The 21,922-nt window shown below is 46.3% G+C and overlaps 2 protein-coding genes across 7 annotated transcripts; one reads left to right on the top strand and one right to left on the bottom strand.

The window, feature by feature from the left end:
• The first annotated feature begins 153 nt into the window (after positions 1-153).
• Positions 154-6,091, top strand: OARD1 (O-acyl-ADP-ribose deacylase 1). Of its 6 annotated transcripts, none has more exons than XM_061398120.1 (6): positions 154-389; positions 1,205-1,284; positions 1,628-1,772; positions 2,811-2,869; positions 3,850-3,962; positions 5,474-6,091. In XM_061398120.1, the coding sequence occupies exons 2-6, from the start codon at positions 1,246-1,248 to the stop codon at positions 5,574-5,576; spliced, it is 459 nt and encodes a 152-aa protein (XP_061254104.1). In that variant the 5' UTR covers positions 154-389; positions 1,205-1,245; the 3' UTR covers positions 5,577-6,091. The 6 variants fall into 6 exon arrangements, with proteins under 6 accessions (XP_061254104.1, XP_061254101.1, XP_061254100.1 ...); XM_061398117.1 differs by having other exon boundaries at positions 155-454; XM_061398116.1 differs by having other exon boundaries at positions 305-574.
• A 2,060-nt stretch (positions 6,092-8,151) lies between these two features.
• APOBEC2 (apolipoprotein B mRNA editing enzyme catalytic subunit 2) lies at positions 8,152-21,001 on the bottom strand. Its single transcript, XM_061398115.1, has 3 exons — positions 20,651-21,001; positions 11,376-11,939; positions 8,152-8,554 (listed from the first exon to the last, which is right to left on the bottom strand). The coding sequence occupies exons 1-2, from the start codon at positions 20,779-20,781 to the stop codon at positions 11,396-11,398; spliced, it is 675 nt and encodes a 224-aa protein (XP_061254099.1). The 5' UTR covers positions 20,782-21,001; the 3' UTR covers positions 8,152-8,554; positions 11,376-11,395.
• Positions 21,002-21,922: the final 921 nt, after the last annotated feature.

Below are 21,922 nucleotides of genomic sequence, written 5' to 3'. Positions count from 1 at the left end.
GGCGCCTCTTAGGCCACGCCCCCTACCCCGAGCTTTGGGGACGCCCCACCACCGCAGAAGCAGCACTGCGCAGGCGTGTGCCTTAGCCACGCCCACTTTCCTGATTGGCTCCCATCCGGCCAAAGGAATACGCAGGCGCCTTCCAGGCGCGCCAGACCCTTCCACTCAAACGCCGCCCTGAACATTAGCACCACGCAGGCGCTAAGTAACTCCTTTGCCAACTGCCCTCCCTCTTCTTTGCGGCCCCTGGAGACACACCCCCTTGGGACTTAATGCGCAGGCGCCGCTCTACCCAACTTGCATTCGGCTGTCTCGTTACGCATGCCCGGGCGGCGGCGGCGGTCGGACTTCACCGCCGGAAGTTCAGCGGCCATCACCAAAGAGTGCAGGTTCGGCTAGCTAGCTAGAGGGGCTCTTTTCCGCCCGGCTCCCGGATGGTGGGCGGCCATCTTAGGTACGCGCAATTAAAGGCTGTGGTGGGATTGGCTTCGTATCGTGGGCTCGTCCGCTGTTACCCACCTACCAGAGCCCTTCCCCGCGGGGCGGGACCTCGTAACGGCCAACTCCTTTCCAGGTGAAGGGTAACGGGGGTACGTTGGGTCTTTGAGCGAGCCTCCTCGCTTCCTCCCACGGGATCCCGGGACAGGCCCTACGCCCTGGCTGATCACCCCTAGGGTAGGAGACAGAGAATGGGAGGCCTCTCTACTTCTTCCCCTAGTCCCCCCAACCCCCCAAAAAAGATGTGGGTGAGCCTTCCTTAAGGGGCCGCCTTCCCTCTCACCCCTGCCCGCGCCTTGGCAGTACACTCCGCCTGACCGGTACACTCTCTAGTTGGCGACTTGAGTGTGGCCAAGTCCCACCTTTTTGTCCCTTGGCCAGACCCAATGGGGAAGTACTCTTGCATCTTTCAGAGAAAAGACTGTCCTAAATCAGCCTTGCTCGGCGCGGGCTCGGGGAAAGGAGGAGGCGGGTCCTAGGACTGCCTTTCTTCCGCTCCTGGGAAGCGCGAAATGCAATCGGGTCACGGCCGCCTCCGAACCCAGGCATTATTCCTCTCCTTCTTGCCCCGAGGATTTTTGCGTTCCTTTCTAGAGAAGTCACACTCAGTAATAAACGGTGGGGGGGAAAAGTTAGTACGTGGGTGGTCAGGGCAGTCTGAATGTAATATATTTGGGCTGCCTAAGCATTTTTACTCTCTTTATAGCTGAAGAAACACTTAAGTTCTGGAAATAGCGACCCAGTATCATGGCTGGCAGCCCTAATGAAGATTCAGAAGGAAGCCGAGTGCGTAACAACTATTAACTTATTGGTGAACTGAAATTAAGAATGATTGAGGTCAAAGCACAGACACTTTTTAATTAAACTAGTAATTGCATTGTCTTTTTTTCTCTCCTGTTGATTTGTTTTAGAAAGGCTGATACAATCTTAGGCAGAGCCCACTCATTACTTTGTACATGCTTTAATTCGCTTTAGATAACTCATTAAGTTCTGAAAATTTGTCTTCTAAATGAAGGAGGGATGGGGGGGGAGAGGTAGTGGTGGTGGTGGTGGGCACAGTAAAGGAAAAGAAGTAGCTTAGTATATTTCTATATGTAACAGAAGTTTTCTTTGTCTTTGCACATTTTAGATTACTTACGTGAAAGGAGACCTATTTGCATGTCCCCAAACAGACTCTTTAGTGCATTGTATCAGTGAGGACTGTCGAATGGGCGCTGGGATAGCTGTCCTCTTCAAGAAGAAATTTGGAGGAGTGCAGGAACTGTTGAATCAACGTGAGTTTTGAAAGCAGCTGAACTCACGTGCCCTGATTAGACCATCTTTTGATGCTCCTTTTAAGCTTAATAATTTAAACAAGATATATATGCACAGATGGGGTTCCTAACTACCGAGCCCTTTTAACTCTGCAGATTAAGTTTTTTCTGCTACAGAGATGATCTCTAGTTTGGGTTGGCCCACCAAACCTGAGTTCTTGTAAAAGTTTTAAATTTCTTCTCCCTCTTTCATAAATGTTTCTTAATAATATGACTCCATTTGTCTGAAGCCTTTAATAACTCTGGCATGCTTAGCAAAGTCCACAGCTTTTAGCCTGGCATTCAGGCTTCCCTGTTAGCCCATACTGTGCTTATGCTTCAAAGAGTTTAAAACTTTTCCTTACAAACACTTCCCGTTGCTTGCTCCCAGTGATTGTAAAGCAGAAATGTGTACCAGAATCAGAGGTGGAGCTTCTGAAAACAGTTGTTTAGACCACAGTCCAGGCTTACTGAATCAGTCGCCACTGGTGATTCCACTCCCAGCATAAAGAAAGCAACTTCTTACTGCTTTGTATTGTATTTGTTTCAAAACACTACACAGTTCTCCTGACTGGAAACTGTTAAATAATTTAGTTTTTAATGTTAATACATCTATGTTCCCCCATAATGCTTAACACATTAGCTGTTTGTATGTAAAAATATAATTATTAAATACACATTTGGCAAGTGAAAAATGCTGTACATTCTAAAACATTTCAAGGCAGTAGACATTAACATTTTTTAAGAGAACAAGAAAGGATATTTGAAAATGTAGCAGGATTGAAGGTGGAATGTGAGGAAAACATGATTGAAAACATGATTTCCTAAAACAGTAGGAAAACTGGAAGTTAAGGAATATGGTATTTAAGAAGGCTGATAAGGATCAAAGGTTTCTTCAGAGTTGAAAATTAATTCTAGTTATGAAGTACTCAGATCTATAAAGATCTTTTAAAAATCTAAGAATGAAGATCACTGTTTTGGTATTTCTTTTTTTTACTATTAAATAACTGTTTTTCTTAGAGAAAAAGTCTGGAGAAGTGGCTGTTCTGAAGAGAGATGGGCGATATATATATTACCTGGTAAGATGGGGCCAATTCTCAGTAAGTTTTAAGTATTAGCAAACAGATGGGCTTTGCTGCATTTATGTTGATCACAGTGTTTCTTTATAGACAACCAAAAATGTCAAAAGCTGACCTCATGCCGACTCAGATCCAGAGGTGGTGGCTATTTGGTGCACTGGGTTAGAAACATGAGGCTGCATCCCAACTCCGTGGGAAAAAGTTGGATATTTACCAAAGACCTGTTACATGATGTGGGAAAGTTAGGGATACTTCCCTTGCTTTAATTCCTTCATTGTTGTAGTGAAATACAGACAATAAAGTCCCAAGAGACGATTGCTCAAAAGAGTTTTTCTCTCATCCTTCCTTACCAAATGCAGTGCCAGGTAATATTCTGCTCCTATCCTGCTTGCTTCCTCCATGTGGATTTCTTCCATTGTCCCAGTGGTCTTTGACCTGTGAAGGAGTGCAGCTTCTTGGTGATGCTGCTGGATGACTTAGAGCCAACTCACTACAAGCTTGATTTGGGTAGCACACAAAGTGGGGATGCTGTCCTTAAGGCTACTGTGACTTTCAGTCTTGTTTGGAATGCTACCAGTTTCTGTGCTTTTATAGGGAAATAAAAAGCAAGCACTGTTTGTAAATAAATAAGCCTAACAGGAAATTTTTAGGTGCTATGGGTTCTTCCTTGTTACAGATACATAGCTTATCTCTTGGAAGTGGCACAAGAACTTTCACCTACCTTGCTTAAAAACAATAGACAATAGGCACACCTGCTAATCTGGGTTTCTTAGGAGAACAGGCAGTGTCTGGGTCTCTGGCTCTCTTCAGTGGATTCCTGAGGGGCTCCCATAACTGGAAGAGACCGTATGACATTTGTTATCTAGACTAGTCTATAAAAGTATATTTATTTTAATTATCGTGATGTTGGGAGAACATGATGATGTTTTTTGCCCCTCATTTTGGTCTAATGGAAATTTGAATTTGTTCTTCGTACTCAGATTACAAAGAAAAGGGCTTCACACAAGCCAACTTATGAAAACTTACGGAAGAGTTTAGAGGCTATGAAGTCCCATTGTCTGAAGAATGGAGTCACCGACCTTTCCATGCCAAGGCAAGGAAATCCAAGGCCCTAAATGAAGACTTGATTGGTGGGGTTTACTGTCTTACCCAAAGAGAAATGACTTAAAAGCTTATCTTAACCCAAAATGTAGTCTTAAAGGTGGACAAATTTCAAAACATTTAAAAATCATCAGTAAACCAGTTGTCAGATCTTCACTCAAGGCATGCCCACCTTTTAGCTTGGGCTGAATGAATCAGGATGATTAAAACACAGGTCTTCCTCAGCCCGCCTAGTAGGGAGGAACTGTTGTTCACCACTATTTGTTGAATTCTAGGCATCCTCTAGTACAGCTCAAGAATCAAGACTGAGCAATTGTGATTTCTCTCTGAGCCACTTCAGGTGTCCCAAACCTGCTCATTCTATGTGAACAAAGTTGTAGGTTATCACTGCTTTGTAAACTGCATGCTTATTTATGTTCAGCATGGATAGTAGCCAGAGGGTCTGTTGCTGATGTAACGTCTTATACCCTAGATATTGGGAACTTAAGGGACTGATGTTGGGGGTTCAGTATCCTCTTTGTTTCTTTTTCAGGAATAGGCTTGGGATTCCTTCTCTTCCTGACAGACTAGTTCTGAGTCAGTACTGACCATGCATGCAGGTTTATTCCAAGCTCTGAGTTAGAAATGTGGCTACTTGATCCCTCATCTTACACTGGTCTGTAATATATTCACGACTTATGTACCAGAAACTTTTTTTTTTTAAATCACAGTTTTTTCAGGTACTTAACGCATTAATATAAAATTGTCAATTTTAAGCCTTTATTTTTTCCCTGTGGATATTGAGGATCAGTAAAGTAACATCTTGGAAGAAAGCTGCCAGGTAGTAGTTTTGTGGGCAGATTGAGGTTTCTCACCAGGGTGTCAGGAAGATTGGAATTACAATCAGCTTGGCATTTCCCAGTTATCTTCCTTAACATTCCGTTATCATAAGTGTATTTTTAAAATGGGCTTTCCTGGTGGCTCAGTTGGCAAAGAATCTGCCTGCAGTGTGGGAGACCCAGGCTCGATCCCTAGGTCAGGAAGATCCTCTGGAGAAGGGTATGGCAACCCACTCCAATATTGTTACCTGGAGAATCCCCATGGACAGAGGAGCCTGGCAGGTTATAGTCCATGGGGTCACAAAGGGTCAAACACGACTGAGTGACTAACACAGTTTAAAAATACCAACCTTTTCCCATCCACCCACGGCTAGTTTTCACTAGTAGAAACAGTGAGTTCTTCTGTCTCACGGCAGAGTTACACGTATTTCTAAATGTACCCTGAACTAACTGGGAATTGGTACTTTATTTGGCAAAAGAGAAGTGACAGCTATTGGATGTTAGGGCCGTCTAGGAAACAGCCTTAGGTGACTCACAATAGGCGTTAACTTCTAAACTCCCACCATAGTTGCCTATAGGTGTGAGACCAGATGCTATCTTTGGCTTTGGGTGGATGCAGCCTAGGGAAAGAGGGAAGGAGCCTTTTCCTCAATCACAACCAGTGGAGATATTTTGTCTTTTTCAGGATCGGATGTGGTCTTGATCGTCTGCAATGGGAAAATGTATCCGCAATAATTGAGGAGGTCTTTGAGGCAACAGACATCAGAATTACTGTGTACACACTCTGAACAGAAGAGCATTTTGGATGTGTCTACCTTCTGCATCACCTGGGCCACAGGACTGAGCAAACTGACCTTAAAATGGTCAGAGGACCGTTTCTTGTGAAGTAGTCTGTGTTACAGGCCAGACCTGGGTTGCTGTATTCTCAGGATTGAATGGGACTCTGGAGGAGGGGTTTCTTGTTGCTAGGAATTTTTCTTTTTCAGGAAGGTAAGGGGAGGGACCAAATGTTGGGCCTAGGACCCATTTTGCTGGGGATGCCATGTGATTGGTTTGGGTTGCCACTAGGTGGCAGCATTGCTTTCCCCTGCTGTTTTAAGAGAAATTTCTGGAAGGATGACCGTTTTCAGTTAATTTTGCATCTTGTGTCATTTGTGCACTTACTTAGTATTATCCTTATGGCATCAAATTGATCCTAGGAGAGAATCATGGGTTTGGTTTTTGTTTAAATTACCAAAGTTTTATGTTTACAAGGAATTTGTGGTGACAAAAATGGAAAAATAAATATCTTTTTTTGAGCGGGGGGGGGGCTCCAGTGAGGTTCTTTGCACATGTCTGTGTTGTTCTGTGCTTGGCTAATGGAGGATTCACGTGTAACTTAATCTGAAAGAGGGCCCAGTAGGAAGAGTGGCAAGGTGAGAAGACATCAGAATGTGCAAGAACACTGGAAAGGCAGGCTTTTAGAATCTCCTTGTGCTGAACTCTTTCTCTCCTGTCCACCATATAGTTTCTGTGACTAAACCTGTCTGAATTCAGTCATAAAACAGAATAACATGTGAAATACCTGGCAAAGTTCTTAGTGTGAACTAATGAATGACTCAATCTACAGTTATCAACAAAATCCATACACATCACTTTAAAATAAAGGTCCACTCCCTCTTAAACAGGAATTCTAATTTGATAGGTAGGGGTGAGGGAGAATGGCTGGTTTTGTGTTTTTGAGCTCCAGAGGATTCTGATGTGTGTCCAGCTAGGATGGAAAAGAGTAAATTTGTTCCCTTCTAAGTTCAGAGCAGCACTATGTCCACTCTTGATTTCCATGGTGGAAGAATAAGGCTCATGGATTTTAGCCAGTGGTTCAGTATCAGGCTTCCCTGGTGGTTCAGAGGTTAAAGCGTCTGCCTGCAATGTGGGAGACCTGGGTTCGACCTCTGGGTCGGGAACATCCCTTGGAGAAGGAAATGGCAACCCATTCCAGTATTCTTGCCTGGAGAATCCCTTGGACGGAGGAGCCTGGTGGGCTACAGTCCACGGGGTCGCAAAGAGTCGGACACGACTGAGTGACTTCACTTGGAGTATCAGAGGTGTGGGGAAACAAGGAGACTATTTCCATCCTCTGTTCTCTTACTGTGGTATTGAGATCAGACAGGCCTATTGATTTTCTTCATAGAATGAATTCTTGGTCTGTCAGAGGACTTGATGCTTTCCCAATTGTAAAAGAACCGGATTTTAGAAGGGGCTTGTTGAAACACCAGGAGAGCACTGGTTAAATGTAATCTTTGTACTTTAGACTTGTGTTGTTATTGCGTGGCAGCCTGATATGAGGCAGCAGTTTCAAAAAGTATTTGACTTCTTCTGTATCTCTGTGTAACAGATAAGTTCTCTATGTTGTTGGGGTAGGGGCAGTGCTGGGAGCAAGTTCACTGTCAAACTTTTAGACTAAGGTTTTTCTTGAAGCTTTGTTTCTGTCCACAGACACACAGTGAGGTTGAAAGGGAAGAAAATGTACAAAAAAGGAGAGTGGGGTGGTAAGAGGAAACTTAGAATTAAAGTATTTTGCTTAACTCTGCAAATAAATGTTATCACTGGGTCGAAACATTGGTTTTCTAGGATTAGGGTTAATTTGTATGAGCCTCGTTCACATTTCTCTTAACAAAACCTAGTCTTGTGAAGGTCTGGCTGTAAGTGGAATTCCGCAGGGATGTGATAAAGTGCCCTGTCATTTGCAGATAGTCTTGGGGTCAGATTCCAGTGACTTATCACACTTGAAGCCTGGGGAAAGGAGGTATGACCTGATAATCAGAATGGACACATTATTCCTGGAAACCTAGTTAGAGTTTGGCAAACACCCAGAAATTCACATGTGAAATTTTGCTTTTACATAGGACTCAGACAAGAAATGAGACTTCAGACACCATCCTGCCCTCGCCATCAAGTATGATGCACAGACTATCCCTACATTATGTGTATCCAAACATTTAAATCTTACTTCTCGCCCTTTCCTCTTTAATCAAGGAGCTAATTGCTTATGGATTGGCAATTGGGATGTTTATATTCCTTAGGAACAGGTTTCCTGTGCCTTTTGTTTCATCCTCTGCCATACTCCTTGTTTTCAGAGGAGAGAAAAGCCACTCATTTAGAAGTAATCTTGAGACAGTATTTTCTGAAGGTCAAGACAAATGTGTGAAGTCTGCATGGGAGTTGGTACATTCTGTGTAGCCCTGGCAAGTTCTGGTTTAAGCCTTTCTTCCACTTTATAAAACGTGGCTTGGTTCATAACCTGGGACATCCCTGTTTCTGGAATTTGCTCACCGTCTATAATTTCTGAATGTTCTAGTTCCTTAAAAAACCTGGTCACAGAAAGACCATGCCACCTCTTTTATTAATGTTGCTGTTTAAAAAAAAAAAAATCCCAACTTAACATGAGATGCATTTCTAGACATGTTTCAAAGATCTGTTCAGACTTTGGGTCTGAGGCTCTCTGCCCTAAGCCCAACTAGGGGAATAATACGGACCTTCAGTCCCACGGAGCCTGGTGCCACTTCTCTCTTCACAACTCACTTTCCTGTTTCCCAAGAGCAGCCTTAGAGAGAGAGGTACAGCTTAAGGGATTTACAGCATAAGTGTATTTTGAGTCCTCAGAGGGCCTTCGGCAGTGTGATTGGTTGGTGTCGAATGTTGTCCAGCTCCAAGCGGTATTAGGAAGTCGGGCATGTTCCAGGTGACCACGTGTGTCATTGCTGTCTCTCAGTGGCAGCAGGCAGACCTTTGTGAGGAAACAAAGCAATGTTACTGAGAGCCCTGCTGGCCCCAAACGACGAAGAGTGTTCTTTTTGAGTTAGGGTTTCTTTGTTCCTTCCTCAATGAATGCCTGAATTTCTCCATAGTCACCTGTGATTTCTGTTTTACTCAGGATTGGATTTGTTTCATTTATATTTTGGTGTGGTTCACACAGAGAAAGCCCCAGAAGAGATCTGCTTCAGCTATGTTGTAGCTGCTGCTGTTTAGTCATCAAGTCGTGTCTGACTCTGCAACTCCATGGACTAGCCAGCCAGGCTGCTCTGTCCATGGGATTTCCCAGGCAAGAATCCTGGAGTGGATTGCCATTTCCTTCTCCAGGGGATCTTCCCGACCCAGGGATTGAACCCATATCTCCTGCTTGGTGGGTGGTTTCTTTACCACTGAGCCACCTGGGAAGCTTAACTATGTTATCTTGCTTTAACTATATGGTTAAATCCTATTCTGTCATTTTTTCAAAAGATGGAAGAAGACATATGAGACACATTTTCTTTAACAAATGCTCATTTCTTGAGAGTATTTTAATTAAGCAAAGTTCTTTGGGGCTTTTAGATGACAACTTGATTTCATGCCAGTGTTTTTTTTTTTTTTTTAAACTTGGTACATTTTCACCTCTCCAGGAATATGAGCAACTCAAACAGTACAGGGAAGCATGTTAATGGGTCCAGATAATACAATTATGTACACTAATGGAAGGAGGCTTAGAATGTGGAACATGTCCAGTAATATTTTATTAAAAAATAATTTGACTTAGAAGTGGATTTTTCTCTCAAACTGATTTATCTGTTTATGTTGATTTAGATCAGCATAAGAGGCAACTCTCAATTATCCAAAATTAAAAGCTTTTTAATCCTTGAAATGCTTAATTTTTATAGCAGATTTAGCTATTTAATTATTTGACTTAATAGGTAAGACAAACTCATCTCAGGTCTTGCTAGTTTGGCAGCTGGAAAAAGTGGCCTGTGACTACAAGATCTTTAAGAAGAAAGTATACTAGAGTTAAAATTAGGCTGTCAGTCGTCATTCTACACAATTTATGTAGGGTTTATGAGTGCTAGTCCCTACACTAATAAAATCTTCAAGGAATTTTTGTATTTTCAGAGGTCACCTTTAGAAATCTTTGTATTATTACTATCCACCGCTCTTGAGTGGTGTCTTATTTTAGGTGAGCAAGGTATCACATGGCACTGTCTGACCTTGGTCTCACTGAATTCAGTGAATGGGTCCTGCTTTTTTTTGTAAGAAATGGCTGAGAACTGTGACTTCATGGATTGGCGAATGCTCAGCTGGAGAATGATCCAACACCCTGTGTGCACAGACCTGCCAACATCAGGCTCTGAAACATTGATGTTTCCAGAACATGTCCATGAAGCAACATCTCTGTATTAAGACTGACAGGCACTACCTTCATGGAAGCATGCTGCTTTCATGTTTTATTAATCTGTGAGGTGTCCAGAATTAAAGCTGGATAAGAGGGTGTGAAGACCCTTTATTCTCTGGTAAGGGAAATTTTTGATCAGTAACTCAGGTCTTGTAAAGGGACTTAGTCATACATAGCACTTCGGTGGGAGCAAACTAGATCAGACCAAATTCAAAAGGAGACAGTAGGAGATCCTGTACCCTCTTTTCCTGAGGGCAATTGGCCTGTTTCTCTCAAAGAGTCTAATTTACCCTCAGCAAGAGGTCGAATTGGCCTTAATTGTGTCCTAATTATTTGCTTAAGTAGCTAATCTTTACTTCCAGTTCTATCCCGTCTTGATACCTGTTAGGAGGCTACTTCTGAGCTGTTGCCTAATTTGCACACATCTTTTTAACCCTTTAAACATTCCTTTATAGCAGAACTTGCTGCTTTATTATCTCCATTCCTGAATTCATCGTTTTTCTGCAAGTTCTGCTGAGGTCTTCTCAACATAAGAGAAGTGTTCTTGCATTGTATGTTCACACAGCAATTCCTGGTCTCCCTCGAAGCAGAACCATTTGTTTGAAAACATGAGTTTCTCTGCCTCCCTTCTCCTCACAAAGAGTTCAATACAAATTCATTCAAGGACATTCAAAAGTACCAAAAATGAGGGGAAAAAATGCCCCTGTAGGAATGAAAAACCAGCATTAAAGGAAAAATAGAATGGTAAGATTGCAAATGGGGTGGGGGCAGAGTGTCTAGAAGGTGTCTAGAGTTTATAGGTTTGGACAGGTGGACATGGGGACTTGTCAGAGGACTGAAATATCTTTGCTGTTCAGTAACAGGTCCTTGTGGGCGTCCCAGCTGGTGAAGTAGTAAAGAATCCACCTGCTAAATGCAGGAGATGCAAGAGTCGTCGAGGGTTCGATCCTTGTGTTGGAAAGATCCACTGGAGTAGGAAATTGCAATCAGCTCCAGTATTCTTACCTGAAAATTCCATGCACAGAGGAGCCTGACAGGCTATAGCCCATGGGGCCGCAAAGATGTGGACATGACTAAGCGATTGAGCATGCGTGTGTGCGCGCGCACACACACACACGTGCAGGTTCTTGTACCATCCTCATCTTAGAAAGTTACTGAGTCTAATCAAAGCTTTTGGATTTCTATCACCCTTGAGCACTCTAAGTTATGGAGAAAGTCAGTTTGATATAAAAGGGTAGGAGAGAAAGGATTTAGGAAGAGGAATTTAGAGGAAAGAGAAAAGGAAGGATCTAAGAATGTTATCACCAACCAGAAAAAAAAAACCAAAAAAACGAAATCCTTTCAAAGGAAAATCAAAGAGACCACTCATTCCACCTGACCTACCCAAGTTGACAGTGAACAGACTCACGTGAGGCTGAACCTAGCTGCCTACTTCAGGATGTCCGCCAACTTCTCCTCATAGTACAGGAAGTTCTCCTGAATGTCCTCCCAGGGCTCAAAGGCCTTGGATTCACCCTCTTCTTGCTCCACGAAATTCTGCCAGATGTACTCGAAGTCCTGGGGCTTCATGATGCGAAGTCTGCAGCCGGCTTCCTTCAGCTTCCTGAGAGCGGCCTGTATCTCAGGCTCTTCCCACATGAACAGCCGCCCCACCAGGATGAGCAGGCGCAGGTTCTTGGTCTTATTGAGGGTCTTGACGATGCGATCCGCGCAGGCCGCGCAGGGACTGGAGGACACGTACCAGGTGACCATGTAGCGCAGGGCGGGGTCGAAGGTCGGCATGATGCTGTTGAAGAAGGCTTCCTCCGCGTGGTTAGTGGCGTGCTCATCCTCCAGGTACCCCCGAGAGGCCTGCACTTGGCCTCCCTTGCTCTGCGCTTCCACCACATAGCAGAGGAAGGTCTTGTTCCTGCCGGAGCTGTACTCCACATTCCGGAACTGAAACTTAAAGTAGTGGGCAGGCAGTCGCTCCCTATGGGTCAAGGAGACAAAGGCACAGGGAAAGAGAGTGGGTAATGAGTTCTTGTTCTAGGACTCGCCTGGAGTAGGTGGCTTTCCAAGATCAATCCCCCCGGGGACAGGTTCATTCTCCCCACTGAAACAGGCCTTGCCTATACGCTAACGGTGGTGACAAAGGCATGAAAGAATTCAAATGGTGTATCTAAAGGAGAAGAGAAAATGTGGAGTGAGGTGTGCATCCTGGACACCACACTAGCACAGATCTTCAAACACACCTTCACTCCCAACACACGGCATATGTTCAGAGTTCTAAATCAGTGACTCTCTAACCTGACTACATTAGAATCCACTGGAGGAGCTACAAATGCCGTGCTGGTGTCCCACACCAATAAATGAGAACATGTGGAGGAGGCCTGGGCATCAGTATTGAAAAAAAATGCTCCAGATGATTCAAATAAGTAGCCAGGTTTGAGAAGCAGTGTCCAAATAGTATTACAAAGTAGCAAGCATGTAAAAATTCTCATGACAGAGCAAGGCAAAGATTGTGCAGAGTATTTCATGCTTTCATAATCTCTCCTTGTCACTCAGGGATATTGCATCTCAGGTAAGGGGTGGCCTAAAATGTGCGGTCCCAGGCTTTCCCAAGGACTTTCTCATGTCATCTTTTCCCTCAGGTGAAAGAATGGTTGTCATGTAAGTGTCCAAGAAGGTTTATTTTTGAGGCTAGGCTATCTCAGGGTACTTTGATATGAATTAACTTGTGTAGTATTGACACACTTCAAAACCATAAAAGACTTAGCCTCTGTCCTTTAGATGCTTATAATCTACCAGCTAGATTCTAGCTGGGAAGAAAAGGTGTAAATAAGACAGCTGAGAACAGTAGAAGACTGCTGAAAATGACGAGGTGGAGTAAGGACCCATGGTGAAGTTTCTTGAAAGTTTAGCCTTGACTCGGAAGTCAATAGACCATTGTTACAGGTTCCTGAGGAAAGAAAAGTATAAGGAAACAGGTCCATGGAAGAGTTACAGGGGTGACTTTAGGGAGAGAGAGTGAAGCTGGGGAAAAGTCTGAAATTTGGGAAGCCCACTTGATGACTTAGGGCACCAGACTTGGTGAGGAATATGTCCAGTGGCTTCCAGGGGAGGTGGATGATTAGCAAATGAAAGCAGCAGAAAAAGGCCAGGTGTTTCAAAAAGTTTGGTAATAATAAAGTAAGAAAAAAAGGAGAGAAGCTAAAGAAGCAAGCATCAGAATTGAAGATTGTCTTGTTTGTATGTGCATATTTTTCTAAAATAGGGAAGATTTGTGCAGGTTTGAAAGCCAGATGGTGATTTCAGCCATGAAATTAAAAGACACTTACTCCTTGGAAGGAAAGTTATGACCAACCTAGATAGCATATTCAAAAGCAGAGACATTACTTTGCCAACAAAGGTCTGTCTAGTCAAGGCTATGGTTTTTCCAGTGGTCATGTATGGATGTGAGAGTTGGACTGTGAAGAAAGCTGAGCACCAAAGAATTGATGCCTTTCAACTGTGGTGCTGGAGAAGACTCTTGAGAGTCCCTTGGACTGCAAGGAGATCCAACCAGTCTATCCTAAAGGAGATCAGTCCTGGGTGTTCTTTGGAAGGACTGATACTAAAGCTGAAACTCCAATACTTTGGCCACCTCATGCGAAGAGTTGACTCATTGGAAAAGACCCTGATCCTGGGAGGGATTGGGGGCAGGAGAAGAAGGGGATGACAGAGGATGAGATGGCTGGATGGCATCACCAACTCGAAGGACATGAGTTTGGGTAAATTCCGGGAGTTGGTGATGGACAGGGAGGCCTGGCATGCTGCGATTCATGGGGTCGCAGAGTCGGACACAACTGAGTGACTGAACTGAACTGAACTGAACTGAACTGAAGGCCAAGGAGAATGAAGAGGCTGTAAGAAGAGAGACTGAAAAGGTCAGAAGGAGAGGAGGGGATGAGTACCAGCTGGAGAGGCTGAATGTTTTCTTTTAAAAAATGTAATCTCAGATTTCCTGGTGGTCTACCAGTTAAGAATCAGCCTTCCAATGCAGAGGACATGGGTTCGATCCCTGCTCCAGGAAGATTCCACATGCCGAGGAGCAGCTAAGCCCTCATGATGTGACTATTGTGCCCTGCTCCCTAGAGCCTGTGCTCCACAACAAGAGAAGCCTCCGAAATGAGAAGCCCTGCTTGCTGCAACTAGAGAAAGCCCACATGCATTGATGAAGACCCAGTGCAGACAAAAATAAAACAAAAACCTTTAAAAAATGTGATCTCTGTGGTTGCCCCAGGGGATCCCCAACTAGTAGCTCTGCTCTTTCTTCCCTACACTCCTTCCCTCCCCCCAGAGAGGTCACCCAACTCCCTGGGCTGCAGGGGGATCCCTGGTATCCCAGGGCCTTGGCTTCTTAGTGATAAGTAGCAGGTGCCAAAGAGCTGAGTAAATGTGAGCTGTTTCCCTGCAGCTGTCCCCTCCCCCATCACCAAATTTTCCCCACCCAGGTTTCCATGTGCCTTGCTGTCAGGTTAAGTTTCCACTGTGGAGATGGATGTGTTTGGGGCCCCAGCCCCGGGATTCCTTCGGGTACTATCTTTAGCTCTCTTAAGTCCCTCTGTCCCTGGTTGAATGTGTTTATTATTTACTTAACATTTGGGGAGAAAGGATGGCCTGATGATTCCCCTCTCCTCTTTCAGTCCCTGCTGGGAAGTCACTTACACTGAGCTCTTCCCTGGTAAACTCACCCCAGAAGACCACTCCTCAACTTAGCAAGTTGCTAAATGATCCTTTCACTTCCTAGAGTGGCTTTTTTTCCTCCTGAGAAGCACGGAGCCTACCTTTCTTGCTGAAATGTTTTTTTCCCCCCTCTCTAATCAGTGCCAGACCACCCCCAATCCCACCCCCACCCCTGCTAACCATCCCCAAGTCCAATCCAGAGCCACCTGTAGGATGGATTCACAGGTAAAGGTTTTGGAAGGATTCATAGCTGCTTGGTTGGCTTGGGGGCTTCAGCAGTAGCTTCCTATGTGGTCCCTTAGGTTTCCTTTCGGAAACTGAAAAGTATTGCTCCAACTTTGCCAAGTACAGCCCAGTCAAGAAGACATGTGTGGCCCAGTGTGAGGTTGCATGTTGGCTGGATGGTCTACAATTGATGCTTCTCTCAGTCTGTCCTCCTCTTCTTTAGGCAAGAGGAAAGGACCCAGAGAAATGGGAAGGCCAATGGAGAGGAAGAACATTCACCTCTCCATAAATATCGGTTTCCAACTCCTGGGGCCAGCAGCCTCATGGTCTGCCCTGTCACTCAGCAGGGCTTTCTGGACCCAGTACCTCAGAAAGGGAAGTGCATTTAAGGGGCAAAGGAAAGTCATGGAAGATCTCGGCTCCCAGTCTTTCTTGGGATTTGTTCAGAGACTGAGCCTGCTTGGCTTCTCAGTGGAATTCTTGGTTTTTCTAGAAGGAGCATACAGGTTGAATGAGGTTCTTTGGGCTTTTCAGACTGCAACAGCCAGGTCCTGGAGGGCCACCAGGAGAGCAGAAGTGGTCTGAAATTTCTCCAGAGAGCTAGCCAACGTGGTCATCTTGGGTTATGTTATAGAATCACAAAGTAAGTCAACACTATTATGCCCACTAGGCTTCCCTGGTGGCTCAATAGTAAAGAATCCATCTGCCAAAGCAGGAGACATGGGTTCGATCCCTGGGTCAGGAAGATCCCCTGGAGAAGGAAATGGCAACCCATTCCAGTGTTCTTGCTTGTGAAATCCGATGGACAGAGGAGCTTGGCGGGCTACAGTCCATGAGGTCGCAAAAGAGTCGGACATGACAGAGTGACTAAATAACCTTATACCCACTAGTGGAAAGACAGAAATAGTGACAGTGACTTTGTAGATAATCACACACATCTTTTATTTCCTAGTAGCATGACATGCTCCAGTACCATATTTACATATACCTCTTTGCTATCAACCCCAGCAGATATTTTCCTGCTAAAGTGTGAGTGTGTATGTGTGTTTGAGTGTGTGTGTGTGAGTGTATGTTGGAGTGGTGGCCAGGAGACAGATGCTGATAATAGATTTCTTCACCTGGGCCCAGTCCCTTCTTCAAGCACAGAAACTAACAGCATAACTCCTACTCCCTCCTGCCAACTTCAGCACCTCCTTAGGAACCATTTCCTCATACTTTCTGCAAACAAGGCTATTCACACTTCATCTCCTTAGACTTGGGTTTCTGGACATTGCAGTTCTCTAGGCTGGAAACCAAGAATCCTTATATCTAGAAAAAGAGGGACAGCTGCTTGATGGAGAAGATATGTGACTCAATGTAATATATATATATATTATTCCCCCCCCCTCACTTTTACATTAAAAAACATTTGCATTTCCTAAATCTAGACAGTGAAGGCAAGCAACTTGAAGGGCAATGGAAGCTCCTCTGAGATTAGACATTTGCCCCCCAAATAATCCATGGAGCAGTAAACCTACTCACAAGTAATTAAGTGATGACTCATTTCCACTTTGCTCACTAGACCTCTTCATGACCTACTTGAAAGAGGCAGAATTGCCAATCTGAGTTTCCTTTCCCCTTTCTCAGACCACTTTTCGAAGTGGATGCTACAGAGCAGGCATCGTCAGAAGGAGGAATGTGGGGAAACAGAGTTCTAACAGCCAGACTTCCTGGAGCTAAGAAGGTGTTTGATGGGCTGCTGGCTCCTGACTGGCAGTTCTGGACGGGATTCCGCAAGCCCTGGGCCCGCCCTTTTTCTTGGGTCCGTCCTGTTTCTCAGAGGAATGCCATCCTGCACATAGGCTTCCACCTTCCCTTGACCCTCAGAGGAGACCAGAGTCCGTGACCATCTTCTGTCCTTTATGAAACAAGCCTTTGCAGTCTGCTCAGGAGTCCAGGTGAGGGGCGAGCAGTCACAGCATTAATAGTGGCATTGAAGGCCCCCGACTCCTGGCCCAGCCCTTCTCTGAACCCTGCTTCTCCTCTCTCTCCTCACGTGGGTGGAGTAAACGACTGGTGGCTAAAGAAGTGGTTGAAAGGAGACTCACTGCCTGTGCCATTTATCTCTGTTCCAGAATAACCCCTTTGATAGCAGGTTCAGCTTCATGTAAAATCATACAGAACATAACTAGAGATAAAGACAAACACACAGCAAGGGGTGCTGCTAGGCAGAGCTGCAGCTGAGATGGAGGGATGGGGAACCGACCCATTCAGGTGCCCCAGAGCTTCCCTCAAGCAAGCTGAGTTCAGAAGCAAAAGAGAACCAGAGGAATTCTCTTGTGAGCCTAGTGCTGTTGGATCTTTGTATATATATTACTAATATATCTGGAACTTCTCCCCTCAAGAAGCTCTCCCTGATGGTTAGGGAGTTTGGGGTCGATGTGTACACACTGCTATATTTAAAATGGATAATCAACAAGGACCTACAGTATAGCACAGGGAACTCTGCTCAGTGTTATGTGGCAGCCTGGATGGGAGGGGGGTTGAGGGACCATGGATACATGTGTATGTATGGCTGAGTCCCTTTGCTGTCCACCTGAAACTCACAACATTGTTAATCAGCTATGAGGTGACAGTCATTCAGTTGTGTCCGACTCTTTACAATCCCATGGACTGTAGCCCACCAGGCTCCTCTGTCCATGAATTCTCCAGGCAAGAATACTGGAGTGGGTTGCCATGCCCTCCTCCAGGGGATCTTCCCAACCCAGGGATCGAACTCAAGTCTCTTGCATCTCCTGCATTGGCAGGCAGGTTCTTTACTACTAGCGCCACCTGGGAAGCCTGACTTCACCTACTAGCTTTGGGCAAATTATCTCTCCTTCTGAAGTTCGGTTTCCTTATCCAAAAGACAGACTGAGTAATCTCACCTCTCTTTGGACAATGGTCGACTTTTGAAAATTAAACCTGGTACTGAAGGATGGTGCCTTCTCTGGGCCTCAGTTCTTCCACTTTTAAGCACATCCCTCCTCTGCCCTTCCATTCCTGTTCAGAGGGTTCTCTCTCTCAGTGTTTTGTTTTTTTTTTTTGTAAAGCCCTGATTTCTAACATTTGCTGCTTTCCCGTATACACACCCACTGTGGAGATTTCAAGAAACCAACAGGAAGTCAGTGGACACAGATGTGGTAAGAGATGAGTCCAACGGGCCCTCAGCTGAGGCATGAACAGGCCTGGGCACACCACTGCTGCTATAGGCCTTTTGCTAGCATTTTCTATCACATCATTTTTAATGTTCTTAAGTCTGCTTTCTTTCTTTTTTTCTGACCGAGTCACGCAGCCTGTAGGATCTTAGTTCCCTGACCATGGATTAAACCTGGGCCCTCGGGAGGGAAAGTGCCCAGCCCTAACCCCTGGGCCACCTGGGAATTCCCTGCTTTCTATCCCGAGTGCCCTATTCCCACCAGAATCACGACAAGTGGGCACATTTCTCCTTATTCGTACCTGGTAGTGCCCCTGCTCTCAGACTGTTTGCTCAAAAGCCGTCTGCTGTTCTAGTCTGGGGCCCTGTTCTAAAGAGCAGTGTGATGAGACCCTCCCCCAGGGAGGCTGGGCTCTGCTGGCCCTTTGATGCCAGGACACCTGGAGAGCGGAGGAGAGGAGAGCTTTCCCTCGGCCTGTCCCCTCACAGACACAGCCGCACCTCAGGGCTATTTTAAGTTGTCTGTTTACCCGCAGGGGCCCAGGAGACAGATCATCACAGCTGTTCCTTGTGTCCGGGAAATATGAAGGGCTCCACCTCCCTCCTGAACTGCTCTCAGAGTGTCCAGAAAGTGGCCTCCTGTGCCTCACTAGGGAGCCTTGGCTCAGGAAGCCTTTGCACCTCACCACCTGGAGGATGGAGACAGGTGGGAGCTCTGTTCGGGAGACCAGTGAGAAGGACGCTAGGCTGGAGTCAGAAAGCGTGCTTCTTACAGTTCTGTGGTCTCGGAGCGTGCCTGGGCCTCCCTGACTCTCTTTCTCCAGCTGTAGTGTGATGGTGATACAGCTCCTCTCAGCCTCACAGTGAGGCTGGAATGAGCTCGGGTGTGCTGGCATCATAAACCCCCGGACGCTTGTCCGTGACATCAGAGGATTTAATCTCTCAAAACCCACTACCCTGAGCTCCCAAAGCATGTTCAACTCAGCAAACATACTCTAATTCTCTTCTGAACTGCCCCTGCCCCTGTGCCAGGGAGATTACAGCACAGCACAGAGTGGGTGTGCCTCTGTGTGTGTGAGAGAGACAGACCAAGGCCAGCATGGGCCAGCATACTTAGCTGTTAGAAAAAGGATCTCTTTCCATAAAAAGCCACTGGAATGGAGGACTCTCCTGGCCTGGCGGCCCCTAAGCTCTCCCTGTGTCTATATTAATCTGTGCCCTGTGGCTCCTTTAATCCTGGGATGAGGGTGACATTACTCGGTTGGCCACGGACAAGAGCAAGTTCAGGGGCTCTTGCCTCAGGAACTAGGATACATTTCCCTCAGGTTCTCTTAGAAACCGGAAAATGTCTCAGCCGGAAGGGGACTTGGGAATCAAGTAGCACAACTTCCTAAGGTTCCAAATGAAAAAACTGCAGCCAGGCCAGGACTGGAAAAACACTAGCCCAGCTTCAAACAGCAAGTCCCAATCACCTCCAGGGTTCCTTCTGCCCTTGAAGGCATCATGCCTCCATTCTTCCTGGAATTTCTCTTCCTGTGACCCCTCCTCTGCCTGTGGGCATTGCTGGAGACTCCCATGAAAGAATCCTTATGCCCCCACATACTCAGTCCCTGGGTCAGGACGATCCCCTGGAGGAGGAAATGGCAACCCACTCCAGTATTCTTGCCGGGAGAATCCCATGAACAGAGGAGCCTGGTGGGCTACAGTCCATGGGGTCGCAAAGACTCGGACATGACTTAATGACTAAACAACAACAACAACAACAACAACAAATTCCCTTCTTAGTCTTTGTTCAGGAATTTAGCAGAATCTTCTGCCAAAAGGACAGGGAGAGAAGAGGAGGCTGACTGCCTTGTTTCATTCCTGGAGGTGGCATCATCTAGACAAGGCAGGGGGACCCTCTTTGGAGCCTCAGCATTCTCTGCTCTAGGTCCTGCTCCCTCCAGGCTGTGGTGGAGCTCTGCCTAGAAGCTCCGGCCTGGCCTGTGTTGCCTGGCCTGTAACCTCTCTTTTTCCCTGGGGGTGGATGCGAATCTCAGCCCCTGGGGAGATTCAGAGATGATGCAGCAAGAAAAACAGACTGCTTCTCACTCTAGCTTGGGAAAGGATGGATCTGTCTTTCCTGCCTTAGGCTCTTCTACTTCAGGGAGAAGCTGTAAAGAAAGAGAGAGAGACATATGGGCAGAGGAGAGGCCCACTCAGAAGCAGGGACAGAAGTTGAAGGAGGAGGTTCTCTGGGACCGTATTGAAACGTGCTGGCGGTATCCCATGATCTCACCAAATTCGCCGGGACTAAACTGCTTTTACCCAGAGAGGAAGGTGACGCCTCAACACCAGGAAGCCCCAGGGCTGGTTTCCTTCTCAGGGTCCTCGATTCCCGAGTTCTACCTCCGCTGATCGGAGGTGTCACTCTGAGAAGCCCAGAGCGTGTTGCTTCTGCTTCCCGCGTGGTGCACACCAGTGGGCTCTCAAGGCTGTGGTGACCCTGACCCCTACTATTACCATCCTAGGTCCCCCAGCCTGTCCCGCCTGCTTCGTGCCAGGGAGCAGGAGCCCAGCCCACGCCCAGCTCTCACCCAGTGACGATCTCAAAGGGCGGCAGCTCAATCAGCTCCTTCAGCTTTTCGGGGTCCTCTAGGTTCTCCACCTCCTCGCCATTCTGGGAGGCGGGCTCCGCGGCCGCCGCGGCCTCTTCTTTCTGAGCCATGGAGGGGCTGAGGCTCTGGAGTCAATGAGAAAGAGGGGAGAGGCGGCGGGTCTGGGCCAAGGCCTGGCGGCAGAGTCCCAAGCAGCTGTCAGCAGCTAAATCTGCCTGGGGTGATGGGAAAAGGATGGGGCAGGCCAGGCGAGTGCGCTCAGCCCCTGGCCCGCAGGCTTTATAGCCAGAGGCCCCTCCCCCAGCTTCTCTCGCTCTATCTTTTTTTAATTGAGTGACGGCGGGTGAGGGGATGGGGGGGAATGGAAAATCTGGCCATCGGTGTCCCCTATTTATCAGAAGCAGAGACAGGAAGCTGGCAGGTGGGGATGGCTTGGCCTGCACCCCTGCCCCCTGCACCGGCTTACACAGGTCTTCACATTCTCTTTGTCTTCTCCCTAACCGTTTTCTCTTCTTTCTCCCCAACCCAGCTCGCCTGGGGAGATTGCGGAAGGGACCTAGGGTGGGTGAGTTTTCAGAGGGGAGCTCTCTCAGAGGTTTAAGCGGGACAAGGCTTGTGTCGAAAGGGACCCAGGCCAGGCTGACTGGGGGGACTTGGGTTCACGGAAGGAGGGTCCTGAGATGGGGTGAGGGGAATAAGTACTGCCAATGGGGAAGACACTGTGAACTGTTACCCAAAGGGAGTGCATGCTGATTTGCCTATAATGATGCCTAATGCAACATCACATCCACTGGGAGCCTCCAGAAATAACTATATTGCCATTGACTAAGCTTAGAGTTCTGGAAATAGCCCAGGCAGTGACTTTAGTGTTTTCTGTGTGACATCGGACTTAATGCGCTCAACCATCCTGGGAGGTCATGTGGATTATCCCCATTTTACACAGAAAGGTTAAGGGCCCTGTTTGGGGTCATCAGCCCCAAAGCGGCAGGGCCAGGATTAAAATGAGGACTTTTTGCTCCTGAGGCCAAACATTCAATTGCTGTGTGTGTTCCCTCTCATTTGGTCCTTTATTTGTTTAATAAATATTTATTGAGCATCTATTATATGCCAAGGGCTGATTCAGTTACTGGGGCATGGCAAAGAACAGAACAAAGGAAAATCCTTGCCCTCATGGAGTGAGGGGGTTGGCCAATATACAGGGTAAGTAATATACATGGTCTATTTGGTAGTGCTAGGAAGAAAAGGCAGAAA

The sequence above is a fragment of the Bos javanicus genome, chromosome 23, assembly GCF_032452875.1.
Source record: "Bos javanicus breed banteng chromosome 23, ARS-OSU_banteng_1.0, whole genome shotgun sequence".
NCBI lineage: Eukaryota > Metazoa > Chordata > Mammalia > Artiodactyla > Bovidae > Bos > Bos javanicus.
This window is presented reverse-complemented; position numbering and strand designations above follow the sequence as displayed.

Coding starts and splice junctions, on each gene's coding strand:
- OARD1 (XM_061398120.1), top strand. CDS start 1,246: ATGGCTGGCAGCCCTAATGAAGATTCAGAAGGAAGCCGA. Junction 1,285..1,627: donor AAGATTCAGAAGGAAGCCGA/GTGCGTAACAAC, acceptor TGCACATTTTAG/ATTACTTACGTGAAAGGAGA. Junction 3,963..5,473: donor ACCGACCTTTCCATGCCAAG/GCAAGGAAATCC, acceptor TGTCTTTTTCAG/GATCGGATGTGGTCTTGATC.
- APOBEC2 (XM_061398115.1), bottom strand. CDS start 20,781: ATGGCTCAGAAAGAAGAGGCCGCGGCGGCCGCGGAGCCCGCCTCCCAG. Junction 11,940..20,650: donor CCCTTTGAGATCGTCACTGG/GTGAGAGCTGGG, acceptor CTTGACCCATAG/GGAGCGACTGCCTGCCCACT.